Below are 13,301 nucleotides of genomic sequence, written 5' to 3' on the forward strand. Positions count from 1 at the left end.
AAGAAAGAAAGAAAGAAAGAAAGAAAGAAAGAAAGAAAGAAAGAAAGGAAGGAAGGAAGGAAGGAAGGAAGGAAGGAAGGAAGGAAGAAAGGAAGAAAGAAAGGAAGAAAGAAAGAAAGAAAGAGACATCACAAGGTCCACCATAAAATCCATAGGGCACTCCACTGGAGACCTCCAACCAAAATGAAATCAAGTCATTAGTGACTACTCTTTGAGTCCAACCAGTTCCAAATGCATATATTTGTACTATTAGTCTCTGAGTCTACATCTCCCCCCTATCTTTTCTACAAGAATACCACAAGAGATTGTATCAAATTATTCACTGAAATCTAGTTAAGTTTGCCTTGATTAGAACATTCTCATGATCTACCATTTTATGTTCCATTCAAGATATGGACTGAACCTGTGATTTTTCACTAGTATAAGTTTCCTCTTGAGGAAGCTCTCTCTACCAATGCAAGCTGGTACCTTCTCTGCAGCTTACTGTCTTAGAAAGTTGTTTAAAGTACTGAGAAGTCGTTACTTGACCAGAGTCATAAGTCAACATGTGTTAAAGGCAAGATTTGAACTCAGGTCTTCCTGGTTCTAAGACTACACTCTCTATACAAAATACCAAGTTATCTCTTCAGTTTAGTAAGAATGTCAAAAGAGGAAATAAAACTAGCCTGGCATGACTTGTTCTTGATGAAGCCATGCTAGCTCTCTGTGAACACTTGATTCCTTTTCTAGATGTTCAATGATCATCTCTTTAAAGATATATTCTAGCACTTTTTTCAGGAACAAAAGTCAAATTCCCTAGTCCATAGTATGTAGATTCCATTTTCTCCTTTCCCTCCTCCCTTTTTTTTAAAAAAATATAAACATTTGCCTTTCTCCAAGCCTTTAATATATCTCCTGTTCTCTACCACCTTTCAAATATTACTGACAGTGTTTAGACAATCACACCTACCTGTTCCTTCATTTCTTAAGGATGACGTTCATCTGGGCCAGGTAATTAGAATTCTTCAAGTGCCACTAACTGTTCTCTTTCTTAGCTTGAATATCAACTTACTATTAACTATTTTTTGTCTGCTCTTTCTGATACATAGACCATTCTCCTTGGCAGAGAAAATAGAAACAAAATAATTGTGCAGCCCTGCCTTTTTTATCTTATCAGTAATAATTGTCCCTGCCAAGCCAACCAGTAGTCCCATCCCTTCTTCTATTAGACTCATTCACTCAATGTAGTTTTAAAAACAAATAAATACTTCTAGGAATGATGACTTGGCCTCTAATCATTGATACTGGGACTGAAGCTGATGGAGTCCCAAGCTATATATAGTGGACTAACACTGATCAGTTTTCCACACTAGATCCAGCACCAATATGACAAGCCCCCAAGAGCAGAACGGTATTCAGAATTCCATTCTATCCCTCCTGCATTGGCTTCCCTCATTGAATTTAGTCCATAGAAGACTACCTCTCCTACTTTTTAACCCTTTGAAATTTGTTCTTCTCAAATCTAGGGCTACATGTCAGACCCAACTTTCTTCTGTCCTCTATCACAAACCCTAAGAGAGAGCGCATATTTCCCCTCAAGGTTCTTATCTTTTCCATACCAGCAACCAGTTCCTCCTTGTTGGTCAAAACAGTTATAAAATAGAATTTTCACTTGTTGGTTCTCCTACTTTGGAATATAGAAATTATTATAAGTTAAGAAGTTATTAGCTGCTCTGCTTTGAGTAGTTACAGAAGATGCTGTAAAATTGAAGTCTCCCAATATGACTGTAATCCAAGTAGAAAGAATGTTGACATAAGGCTGCATGCCCTTGTGAGGGATGGAGTTGGTGTGAGAACTCTGGAGAAGAAAGACATTTCTTCAAAAGGACACACTTGGTGCCAGACTCTTTTGGGAACCAACACCAGATACATAGAGGGAAAGAGACAAACTATGGAAGCTGCAGATGTATAAATGAAGCCAGCTCCTCAAAAGATTCTGTCACCACTTGTACCCTCTTGAAAAAGAACTGTCTCTCCTCTCCAAAATTCTTTTCCCAGCTATGCCCCTCCTGTAGGCACACAGCCTGGCATCAGCACTCTCTTCAACAATTAGGAGAGTTTTATGCAAAAGCTCCAGGCTTGGCTGGGAACCCTGATTACAATTTTTTACATGTGACCTGTTCCTTAAACTCCTCATCTATTTCCTCTTTCTGTCCAGGGGTCAGTAATACGCTGTAATGACAAAATCCCTTCTATCTGTACCTCCATCTATTGATTTTTATTCAAATGTTCTCTTCCATGTTTACATGCCTTTGTTTCTCAGATTTATTTAGATGATTATGCTTTCTTAACATATAATGCTACTCCACTGCCCTTTTTACTTATCCTGTTAGTTTTGAATAAAATATATCTATCCAAAGGCAGCACACCTGCCAGTTGGGAGTGAGGATGGGGGGTAGAACCAGGTTGCACCACTGTCCATAACCTACCCATCCCACTCTGTTGCTAGGAGAAGCAAGCAGAATGAAAAAGTTCTATACCCCTTGCCCTTTCATAGTAAAATAACCCCTTGGAGACTGTGAGCATTATTATTCATCTGTCATCCACTACTATCCCTATGATTAACAAGATCCTATCACCTGTTTCTTTCTCTATCCCTGTATTACTCAATCATTGCTCACCTAAGAACAAACTATACCCAATCCCCACTTTCTAGTCACATCCCAATTCTTCTCAACTCCTTTTATCTCATGACTCACTCTAATTATGCCCATCCCTTCCACTGTGCCCCTTGAATTTCTGCTCTATAGTGACCAAACTTTTCTCCATTGTGAACCTTTTTCCTTTGCATTGCTTCCAACTATTTCCCTCACCGAGATTTTGCTTTTCCCATATGATGCTACATCCCTAGTTATCCTCTCCAATACTGACTATACTTTTACTGATCTTCCCTTTCCCAACACACTAGTCCTAGGGAGAAGTTGGAATGCTCCTAGTTTCCCATTGCCACTTCTAGATTCTCTTTTGTTGTCATTGCTCAGTAACATCTTTATCTTCTTCAAAGTCCACAGCATCATCCCCACTCTATTAAAATCATGTTGGCTCTTAGGTTATTCCCCTTCCGTTCCCTAGGAGTTTACTACCTGACTTACTAACTTTTTCATCTCTAACTTATACCTTTATACTAGGGGACTTCAATATACATTTGGAGTCTCCTTCAAACTCTAACTATCCAATTCCTCAGTTTCAAATCCCTTGACCTGCTCCTTCTTTCCAACTCAGCTCCACACAAGGATGGTCACACCCTGAATCACCCTCAACTGTTCTACTTTCTTCTGACAACTCCTCATCTGATGATGAACTCATTATTCCATTTCTCCCTATGCCTCATCCTCCTGGACCTATTCTCCACCTTCACCTCAACCTTCAATACTTTCACCTGTCATTCTTTTTCAATCTATTACCATTGTTCTGACTTTACTTTCCTCCCTTCCTAATCTTAACTATATAGTTAACCAATTCAACTCCATACCATCATCAACTCTTGAATCACTTGCCACTTTATTCTATCACCACACATCCTGGGCAAACTTCAGCCCTTGATTACTCTCACCATGTTCCTTCTAGCTGGTGAACAGAGCTAGAGGAAATTACAGCCATGATGAGCATAATATAAATTCATGTTATTCTACCTCTGTCCTCACTACAGCAAGACAGTCCTTTGATTCCTCCTTAATTGATTCCCAATATCACTCCCCTAAAAAATGATCTCAACCCTTCTCTACTCTCCTCACACCTTCCCCTCCTCCCACTCTCTCAGTGGCAAACCTCACCACTTAACTTTGCTGAAAAAGTTAAGGTAATTCCTATTTAACTCCTCCCCTTCTCTTTATCTCAAAAACCTCTATCTCTCATTCTCTTCCTTTCTCACAATGTCTAAAAATGATGTGACCCTGCCAAGACTATCTTCTCCATATATCCCTGACTCCATCCTCTTCCATATTCTCCCACAGATTTCATCCTCAATCATCCCTTCTATCTCTTTAATCTTCAGTCTGTCCCTATTTAGTGGTTCCTTCTGTACTTCCTCCAAATATGTCATCTCCCTCACCTTAAAAAAAAAGAATTTTTTTCACAACACTCCGACCCCACTTCTTTGTAGACATAGTAAGTCAACAGGAACGGTACATTGCATACATTTTCAGATTTAAGAAAATTATTAATCAGCTTTTCTTATTTTTGTCTCTTCTTTCTCTTTTTCTTTCTTCCTTTTTAAATGTTATTTATTATATGGATTGCTCTCTGGAAGGGGAAGGGGAGGAATGCTAGGAGAAATTCTGGTTATGTAAAAAAAACAAATTATAACAATAAAAATTTATTAGGAAAAAACTCATTTAAACCTTACTACCTCCTCAAGCTATCATCTTGTATCTCTACTCCTTTATCAGCTGTACTCCTTTAAAAAGCTGTGTAGACTCATTGCCTCAACTTCCTCTTTCATCATTCTCTCCAAGACCATTAGTAATATAGTTTCCAACCTCATCACTCAATTGCAACTGCTCAATCCAAAACTAGTAATGATCTCTTAAAAATACTAAATCTAATGGTATTTTCTCAGTCTCTATCCTTCTTGCCCACACCAATACATTTGACACAGTTGACCACCCTCTTCTCCTGAATATTTTCCCCCCTCTTGGTTTTCATGATACCATATTGGTTTTCTTTCTATCTGTCTGATCACTCCTCAGCTCATCATCCAGATCATATGCCCTAACTGTAGATTCTTTCCTGAACCCTCTTCTCTTATCTATACTCTTCCTTGGTGACCTCATCAATTCCCATAGTAAACATTTAATAAATTATTTTTCATTCATTTATAGTCTAATCTTTTCACATTTTAGATGAAGAAATCAAAACACAAAGGATTAAAGTTACTTACACAAGGTTACTGTGAGAAATATGAAGAAAAGATCATTTCCACCTGGGAGAATTTAATTCAACATTTATTACATGCCTACTGTATACTTGGCATTATAAAAGGTTTTGGGAATCAAGGAGAGAACTATGGAGGAGGTAGTACCTTAGATGGGGTTTAAATGAAGGAAAAAAGGTGAGGAAGAAAGAGTCTATTCCAAACATAGGGAATAGGATGAGCCTTTCCAGTTCTTAAGACATGAGACAAAGTCAAGATAGGGCAGGCAAGAACATAACAGTGACTAACGCAGTTTATCTGGAATATGGAGTATATTAAACAAAATATTGCGAGATTAAAATGGAAAGGAAGAATGCCTCCAGGTTATGAATGGCCTTAAATACTAGTATTAGCATTTTGATCTGGTAAGCAATGGAAAGCCAATGAGAGATTTTGATTAGAGGAATGATGTGATCAAACCTCTAGGTGCCTTCAGGCTTAAATATATTTTTTCACTAGTATTTCCTGGTCACCAAGAACAAATTCTCTCTCAAAAGTTTCTGTCTGATTTTGAGTCTGGAAGTCCATGTAAAATCCAGTTTAATTTCTGATGACTAACCTACACCTTTTAGCTTTAGCTTTTGCAGGCTACTCTCCCAGAAGACTTCTACTGGAGTCTAGAGTTTGAGGTGCCCCAAACTCTAGTTCCCCAATTCTAAAATTCCTTTATTCTCCCATGCAAATGAGCTAGAAGTGGGGAAAAGCACAAAAGCAAACCTAAACTCGCAGTCAAAATCATTGTCTTAAGTTCCCTATAGAAACTCTTCCATTTTTGTCTTTATATCTCCAACACCTACCACTGTGCCAGTACATAATATAAATTAGATTTCATAGGATCATATATTTAGGTCTAGGAGAGACTTTAGAGGCCATTGAGTCTAATCCTCTCCTTTTACAGAGGAGATTCTATGATTCTATGAAGTGGAAAGGAAGAAAAAAAACATCTAAAATGTTGCAGAAGAAGAATTGGCCAGATTTCACAATTTATTGGATATGAAAAGTCAAAAACAAAGAAAAGTCAAAAATGACTGAGTTTTCAACCAAGTTTGACTAAAACAACAGTGCCACTCTCAATTCAAGTTAAGAAATGGTGGAACAGGGTCTAGGAAATTGGGGCAAGGTGAATTCCATTTGGGAGATGTAGATTTTAATGGTGCTGTTGCATCATCTAATTGGAAAAATTCAGCAGCTGATTGGAAATATAGGTCTGAAACTCTGGGGAGATGTTGGAAAGTGGAAATTCAGATTTGGAAACCATTTACATACTAATGATCTTTAAAGCAAAGGGAGGAAAGGTGCTCCCTAAGAGAGAGGGAAATAGTAAAGATAGAAGAAAAGGAGATCAAGGATAGATCCTTGGGAGACATTAATATTTGAGGAATTGGAGAAAGGGAATATCCAAAGAGGCTGAGAAGTAAAATAAAAAATACTGGAGTGCCATACAATGAAATGTCACAGAAGCAAAGGGATGAAAGCCAAAAGTGTCAAATTCTGCAGAGGTAGAAGAGAATGAGGACTGAAAAATGGTCATTGGACATAGCCATAAAATCATTTTTATCCTTCAAAGGTAGTTTCATTAGTCTGGTGATAATGGAACCTGGATTACAAAGATTTGAGGAGGGAAAAGTGGAATCTCAGAATTCTTTTAATTTCCACTTCACAAATTAGTAGCAATTTGGAGCATTTTTTTTTCATTTAGCTATCGATGTCCTGAGATTTTTCCCTTGAGAATTGCCTTTTGAAATCTTGAGACCATTTATCAACTGGAGAATAGGTCTTCTTATAAATTTGAATTAGTTCATTTTAAATATCGGAAATGAGACCTTTATCAGAGAAACTTGCTGCAAAGATTTTCCTCAGTTTGCTGTTTCCCTTTTAAATTTAGTTTTATTGAATTTGTTTGTGTATAACCTTTTTAAGTTTATGTAATAAAAATTATTGATTTGACCTTCTATGATCATCTATCCCTAGTTTGGTAATGAACTTTTCTATTTATAGATTTAATAGGTAATTTTTCCATGTTTCTCTAATTTACTTATGATGTGACCTTTTGTATCTAGGTCCCATACCCATTTAGAGCTTATCTTACTATAAGGTATGGGGTGTTAGTCTAAATATAATTTCTTCCATAATGTTATCCAATTTTCTCAGTAGTTTTTATCAAATAATAAGCCCTTTTCCCAATAACTTGGCCTTTTGTATTTGCCAAATACTAGGTTATTAGATATATTTGGTTCAGTATATTGTATGGCTAATCTGTTCCATTGATTGATCTCTATTTTTTAACTAGTACCAAATTGTTTTGAGAATTACTGTTTTGTAGTATAGTCTGAAATCTGGTACTGATAGACTCCTTTCATTCCTACTTCTTTTTTTTAATTCCCTGGAGATTCTTGACCTTTTTTGCTTTCATATGAATGCCATTTTTTTTCTAGTTCTACAAAGTAATTCTTGATCATTTGATTGGTATAGCATTAAATTAAGTATATTAATTTAGGTAATACTGTCATTTTTCTTATATTGACTCATATTCTACCCATTAATAATTACTATTTTTCTAATTAATAGTTTTGTCTTTATGTAAACAGTGGTTTGGAAGTGTATTTGTATATCTTAAAAGTAGACTCCCATATATTTTATACTGTCTACAGTCATTTTAAATGGAATCTCTTTCTGTGTCTTTCTACTGACTTTTATTGGTATTATATAGAAATGCTGATGATTTGTGTGGATATATTTTATGCCCTGCAAGTTTGCTACAATTATTAGTTATTTCAATTTAATTTTAGTTGATGCTTTAGATTTCTTTAAGTACACAATTATATCATCTGTGAAGCGATAATTTCGTTTCTTGTTTACCTATGGTAATGTCTCAAATTAACTTTTCTTGTGTTATTGGCAATGGACATATTTATTTCATTCTTCGTTTTATTGGAAAGATTTCTAGTTTATCTTGATTCTAATGAAAGCTCTTGGTTTTAGATACAATTCATTATTTTAAATAAAAGCTTATTTATTCATATTTTTCTAATGTTTTAACAGAAATGAATGTTTTACTCTGTCAAAAGCTTTTTCTTCATTATGGATACAGGCATATGATTTTTGCTTATTTTGTTATTAATATTGTCAATAAAGTTTAAGGTTTTTCCATTATTAACCCAACCCTCATTCCTGATATAAACCCAACCTGGTTATATAGTTCATAGCCTCTTTGCTAATGTTTTACTTAAAATTTTTACATCCATGTTCATTAGGGATATTGACTATAGTTTTCTGTTTTGACTCTCCCCAGTTTATGTATCAAGACCATATCTGTGTCATAGAAGGGATTTGATAGGATCCTTTCTTTTGTTACTTTTGCAAATAGTTTATATAATATATGAATTAATTGTTCTTTGAATGTTTGATAGAATTCACTCATTAAACCACCTGGTCCTGGAGTTTTCTTTGAAAGTTCCTATATAGATTATTCAATTTCTTCCTCAAGAAATTGGGTTGTTTAAATTTACTATTTTTTGTTCTGTTGTTTTGAATATTTTATATTTTTGAGGTATTCATTTATTTCATTTAAATTGATTTTATTGACATAGGGAAAATAATTTTTAATATACTTTATTTCTTCTTCATTTGTTATGAGTTCTCCTTTTTTTTTACTTTTTATACTGGTAATTTGGCTTATCTCTTATTTTTAAGCAAATTGGGTAACTTCCCACCAAAAAAAACCCAGTTCATAGTTTTATTTAATAGAATTTTTGTCTTAATTTTGTTAGTCTCTTTTTTATTTTTGAGATTTCTATTTTGATACTTTATTTGGTTTTTTTCTATTTGTTGGGTTTTTTAATATTTTTAGTTACATTCCTAATTTGTTGATCTGTTCCCTCTCCTTTTCCTGTTAATAAAAGTATTTAGAGATACAAATTTTTGTCCAAGAATTTCTTTGGTTGCATTTCCAAAAGTTTGATGTTTTCTCACTGTTGTCAATATCTTTAATGAAATTATCTATTTTTTCTATTATTTGTTATATGACTCACCAGACCTTTAGGATTAAATTATTTCATTTCCAATTAACTTTTAATACCCTTTTCCACTGTTCCTTTATTTAATATAATTTTATTGCATTCTCATTAGTGTAAGATGTGTATCATATTTTCTGATTTTCTGCATTTGGTTGAGGTTTTTATGTCTTAAAACATGATCAATTTTTGTAAATGTGCCATTCACAGCTGAGAAATATGTATACTCATTTCTATGTCTATGCAATAATTCCCAGAGGTCTACCATATCTTTTTTTTTCTAAAATTCTATTAGGTCTTTCATTTTTTCTTATTATTTTTGGCTAAGTTTATTTGGGGCTGATGGAATAAATTGAGATTTCCCACTTTTATGGTTTTACTATCTATTTCTCCTTGTAATCCTTGTAATTAATTTTTCCTTTTAACATTTAGAAGCTATACCATTCAATACATATATGTTGTGTTGAAATTATCTATATTACCATTCAGCAGTCATTTTCCAATTTGTCTCTTTTAATTAAGTCTATTTTTGTTTCCTTGTCTGAACTCCCCTGCTTTTCTGAGTTCAGCAGAGGAATAACAAATTTTGCTCATATCCCTTATTTTAGCTCAATGTCTTTATGCTTCAAGTGTGTTTCTTGTAAACAACAGATCAGTGGATTTTGCTTTCTAAACAATTCTGCTTACCTCTTTAGTTTTATGGGTAAGTATATGCCACTCACATTCACAATAATGATGATTGTTTATTTCCCTCCATCATATTTTCTTTTTCTTCTCTATACTATTTGCTCACTGTTTATTTCAAGTTGTCGTCCCTTCCTGTATTTTCCTTTTAACCTTCTTTTCACTATCCTCCCTTCAAGGTTAAGATTTGTTTTGCTTATGACTAATTCCTCCCTGACTCTACTCTTTCTTTTATACTCCTGTTTCTCCTCTTCCTGTTCTTTTCTTTTGAATTTAATGTATTCCTACACCAAAGTCTTTGTGTGTGTGTGTGTGTTTGTTTGCCCTCTTTTGACCAGTTTAGATGAACCCCACCCCCAACCCACTCCTTCCATATTGGTTTATAGTTCTACCTGCACAAACTAATTATGTGTATTAACAACTTCCCCATTTTCCCCTAATATATCCTTCACTTCCTTTTATTTTTTCACACAGCATTTTTGAAACATTACAAAATTAATTATGGGTGTTTTGTCTTAATCAACTACCTCTATGACCCTTTGTGGCTTTAGGATTCTGGAAAAGAAAAACCTTTTAACATCCTCTTTCAATTAGAAGGTAAACAGGTCTCTCCTATTCTGGGAACCAAATCAAGTTGAGAAGAGACCCACAGCAGAGTCCTTTCCTTCATATGTAAGTATTATGTCCACTACAGTCTCCTGGAATTAGGTATTTAAGTCTTCAAAAGTAATATGTTGTAATAGAAAGAACATTGTATGTGGAGACAAAAACTTAGATCTGGCAAGTCATTTTACTTCTCTGATTCTCTGGTTCTGAACTGGTAAAGACTAGCTTAGTAATAAAGATATTATTTACACACCTAGGTGGCAAAGTGGATAGAGCATTGGACTTGGAGTGAGGAAGACCTGAATTCAAATCCTACCTCAGATAATAGCTGTAACTTTGGGCAAATCAATTTACCTTTCATATTCTCAGTTTCCTCATCTTTAAATGGAAAGAAATAATAGCATCTACCTCACAGAGTTGTTGTGAAGATAATATATGAGATACCATATGTAAAGTATTTTACAAACCTTAAATCCCTACATAATGCTAGCTATTATTTAGCTAACACCATGTTGTGAGGAAAACTCTTTGTAAATTGTAAAGCAAAGCAATTTAATAATGTGAGTTATTAGTATTCATGAGGAACATACTTTAATTTCTCTTGTTTTATATTTGGAGAAGGAAAAAAAAGGCAAGAAACCCATTCCCTCTTTCAAAGCATTTGTGGAGTTTCAAAATCACATCTAACAGAAGAAATGAAAAAAAAAATTAAAACAGGATCTACAACTTTACATTTATGTACAAATGTATATCTTGTATATATTTTTATAGCATTGAAAACAAATGTGGACAAAAGAACAGGTTTCTGATGTCCAAGGAGGTTGGCTTTGATTAAGAAAAATGATAACTCTTACTTTTAGGGGGCAAAATTTTTTCTATTAGCATGAAATTAGAAATCTCCTACGGTACCGATCCGCATTTCGGTGCAATTGTTGGTGTAGCACTGCCATCGATACAATTTTTTTCATAAAAGTATTTCAACAGATAAATAATCCAGAAAGGATTAAAGTGACTTTCCTTAGTTGAAGGAAAATTGACTAGAGTTCACAGATGCTGTAGTTCAAAGCTCATCTTCCCCTTCAAATCGCTCTTTCCCCTTTAATTTAGAATAAACTATGTAACAGGAAATTTATTTATCTACAAATCCTTACTACCAGCAAGCAACAGGAAAAAAATTTATCATACATTTATATGACTATGCTCCACCTTTTAAAAATAATAACAGTAACAATACAATGATGACAGAAAGGAACACAGACTACACGAGCAACAAAATAAAAATTCTGCATTTAGAAAAGATGAACAGAGCAACCCCTTAGTTTTTTCATGATTCACGCATACTTATACAGAGAAAGAAGGAAAAGTAGACAATTTTATCTAGCAAAAGAAAAAATAGTAGGTTTCACTTATGCTGTTCCATAGCTTGAATAGAGATTGTCTATGACCCAAGCAAAAAATTTAACATTCTCAAAACACTTAGAGAAACATCATTTGAAATACTAATAACCAATAAAGACCTCCTCAATCTATTTTGTAAAAGAGTATTTAATAACATCTCGTTCCTCTTTCCTCAGGTAGGTTTCACTTGTTCGCTGTGGGGTCTGTAAGCAAACATCTATAAAAGGGGGGAAATGGCCACCCTCCCTTTCTCTTCTCACCCCTACAAATACAATGTAATGTAAATGCTAATGTTTCTTATTAACTTTCTATGTACCACCACCCCCAATAAAGAAATAAATCTTAAATCAATTTAGGGAGAGACAGCTGCCAAACTAAATGCTTTCTAGCATGTCGGTACAGAAGTACAAGTCTGAATCACTGAGCACTGCAACAAGAAAGATCTAGGACTCTGGTTTTAGAGCACTACCCAATGGCCAGAGGTCACAATGGCAACCGTGGAACCTGCCCACACACCAATGGAACGGACAACTGATTAAAAACAAAACAAACAAAAAGCATTAACATGAAGAATGACATTTTCTGTTTCAATTCACAGGTTTCTAAATTTTCTAAGGCAATACAGTTTTTGGCACCTTTTTTTTTTTAAATTTCAGAGTGCAAAGAAATGGAGGGTGCTAGACATATATTTGCATAAGTGTTCTTTTGATTCAATTTGCCTGAGTAAGTTTTGTCTTCATCAACCTTAATAAGAGTCACAGGTTATAGTTAAAACAAGGAGCATGGAAAAGAGATGATTCAGTGTTTCTGTTTTGGTCTTGAGGCTCTTTAAAGGCTTCTGTTAGACCAGCAGATGAAAAGCTTTGATGGGCCATGGAGTTCTTCTGCACAAGGCACACAGAATGCTTGCCAGATAGGGCTTTAAATGAAAGCCATGATGTTTTTTTTCTTTGCCTTGATTCCATTTTACCACAGAAGTAAAGATAAGCAGCACAGAACATGAGTTATGCTCAAAACTCTTCTAACAATCATGTAGCTTTCCATTTTAAGAGAAGCCAAGGAGACCATTAGGATGAATTAACGAAAAATGATGGATTTCTTCTTGTTTTAACTGTAGCATATTTGCCATTAGGAACTTATCTTCTTCAATAGAAATCCTCTTCCTCCAAAAATTAAAAGTGAATTGGATTTTGGTTTTGTTTAGGACAGAGTGGGCATTAAAAGTTCTTTGCCAATTTGTTTTGTTTTGTTTTGTTTTTACTATACTTACCTCATAGGAGAAAATTTGAGGACCAGGTCCTCGAGGTATAATCTTCCTTGAAGCTGGAGAATACATATAAGTGACTTAATGTAAATTTATTATCCAGACAGCCCTTACTGAAAGTTTATTTTCAGTGATCCTAGCTCAGAATCCCTTCATAAACATGACACTCATCTTTTAAAAAATTTCAGGAAACAATCAGAGGCAGTTAGTACAGGCTTTGAGTTTCATCATCTCCTCATCATTCAAGTCCAAGGTTCTGTTTGCCTTCATTCATGCACTGTTGGAAGTTAAGTCACTGCTGGCCAATTGCATATAGGAATATGAAGAGAAAAGCTACATTTCCACAAAGATAGACAACGAACACCAGCTTTTTAAATGCTTGGCC

General features: G+C 34.6%; 1 protein-coding gene across 1 annotated transcript in view; it reads right to left on the reverse strand.

The window, feature by feature from the left end:
• Positions 1 to 10,828: 10,828 nt before the first annotated feature.
• Positions 10,829 to 13,301, reverse strand: part of FRRS1 (ferric chelate reductase 1) — a 76,756-nt gene continuing 74,283 nt past the window's right edge. Inside the window, exon 17 of the mRNA XM_027868277.1 lies at positions 10,829 to 13,301. Coding sequence (XP_027724078.1) covers positions 13,209 to 13,301 — 93 coding nt within the window. The 3' untranslated portion in view covers positions 10,829 to 13,208.

Source organism: Vombatus ursinus, unplaced genomic scaffold (assembly GCF_900497805.2).
Source record: "Vombatus ursinus unplaced genomic scaffold, bare-nosed wombat genome assembly UNPS02014787.1, whole genome shotgun sequence".
Lineage (NCBI taxonomy): Eukaryota > Metazoa > Chordata > Mammalia > Diprotodontia > Vombatidae > Vombatus > Vombatus ursinus.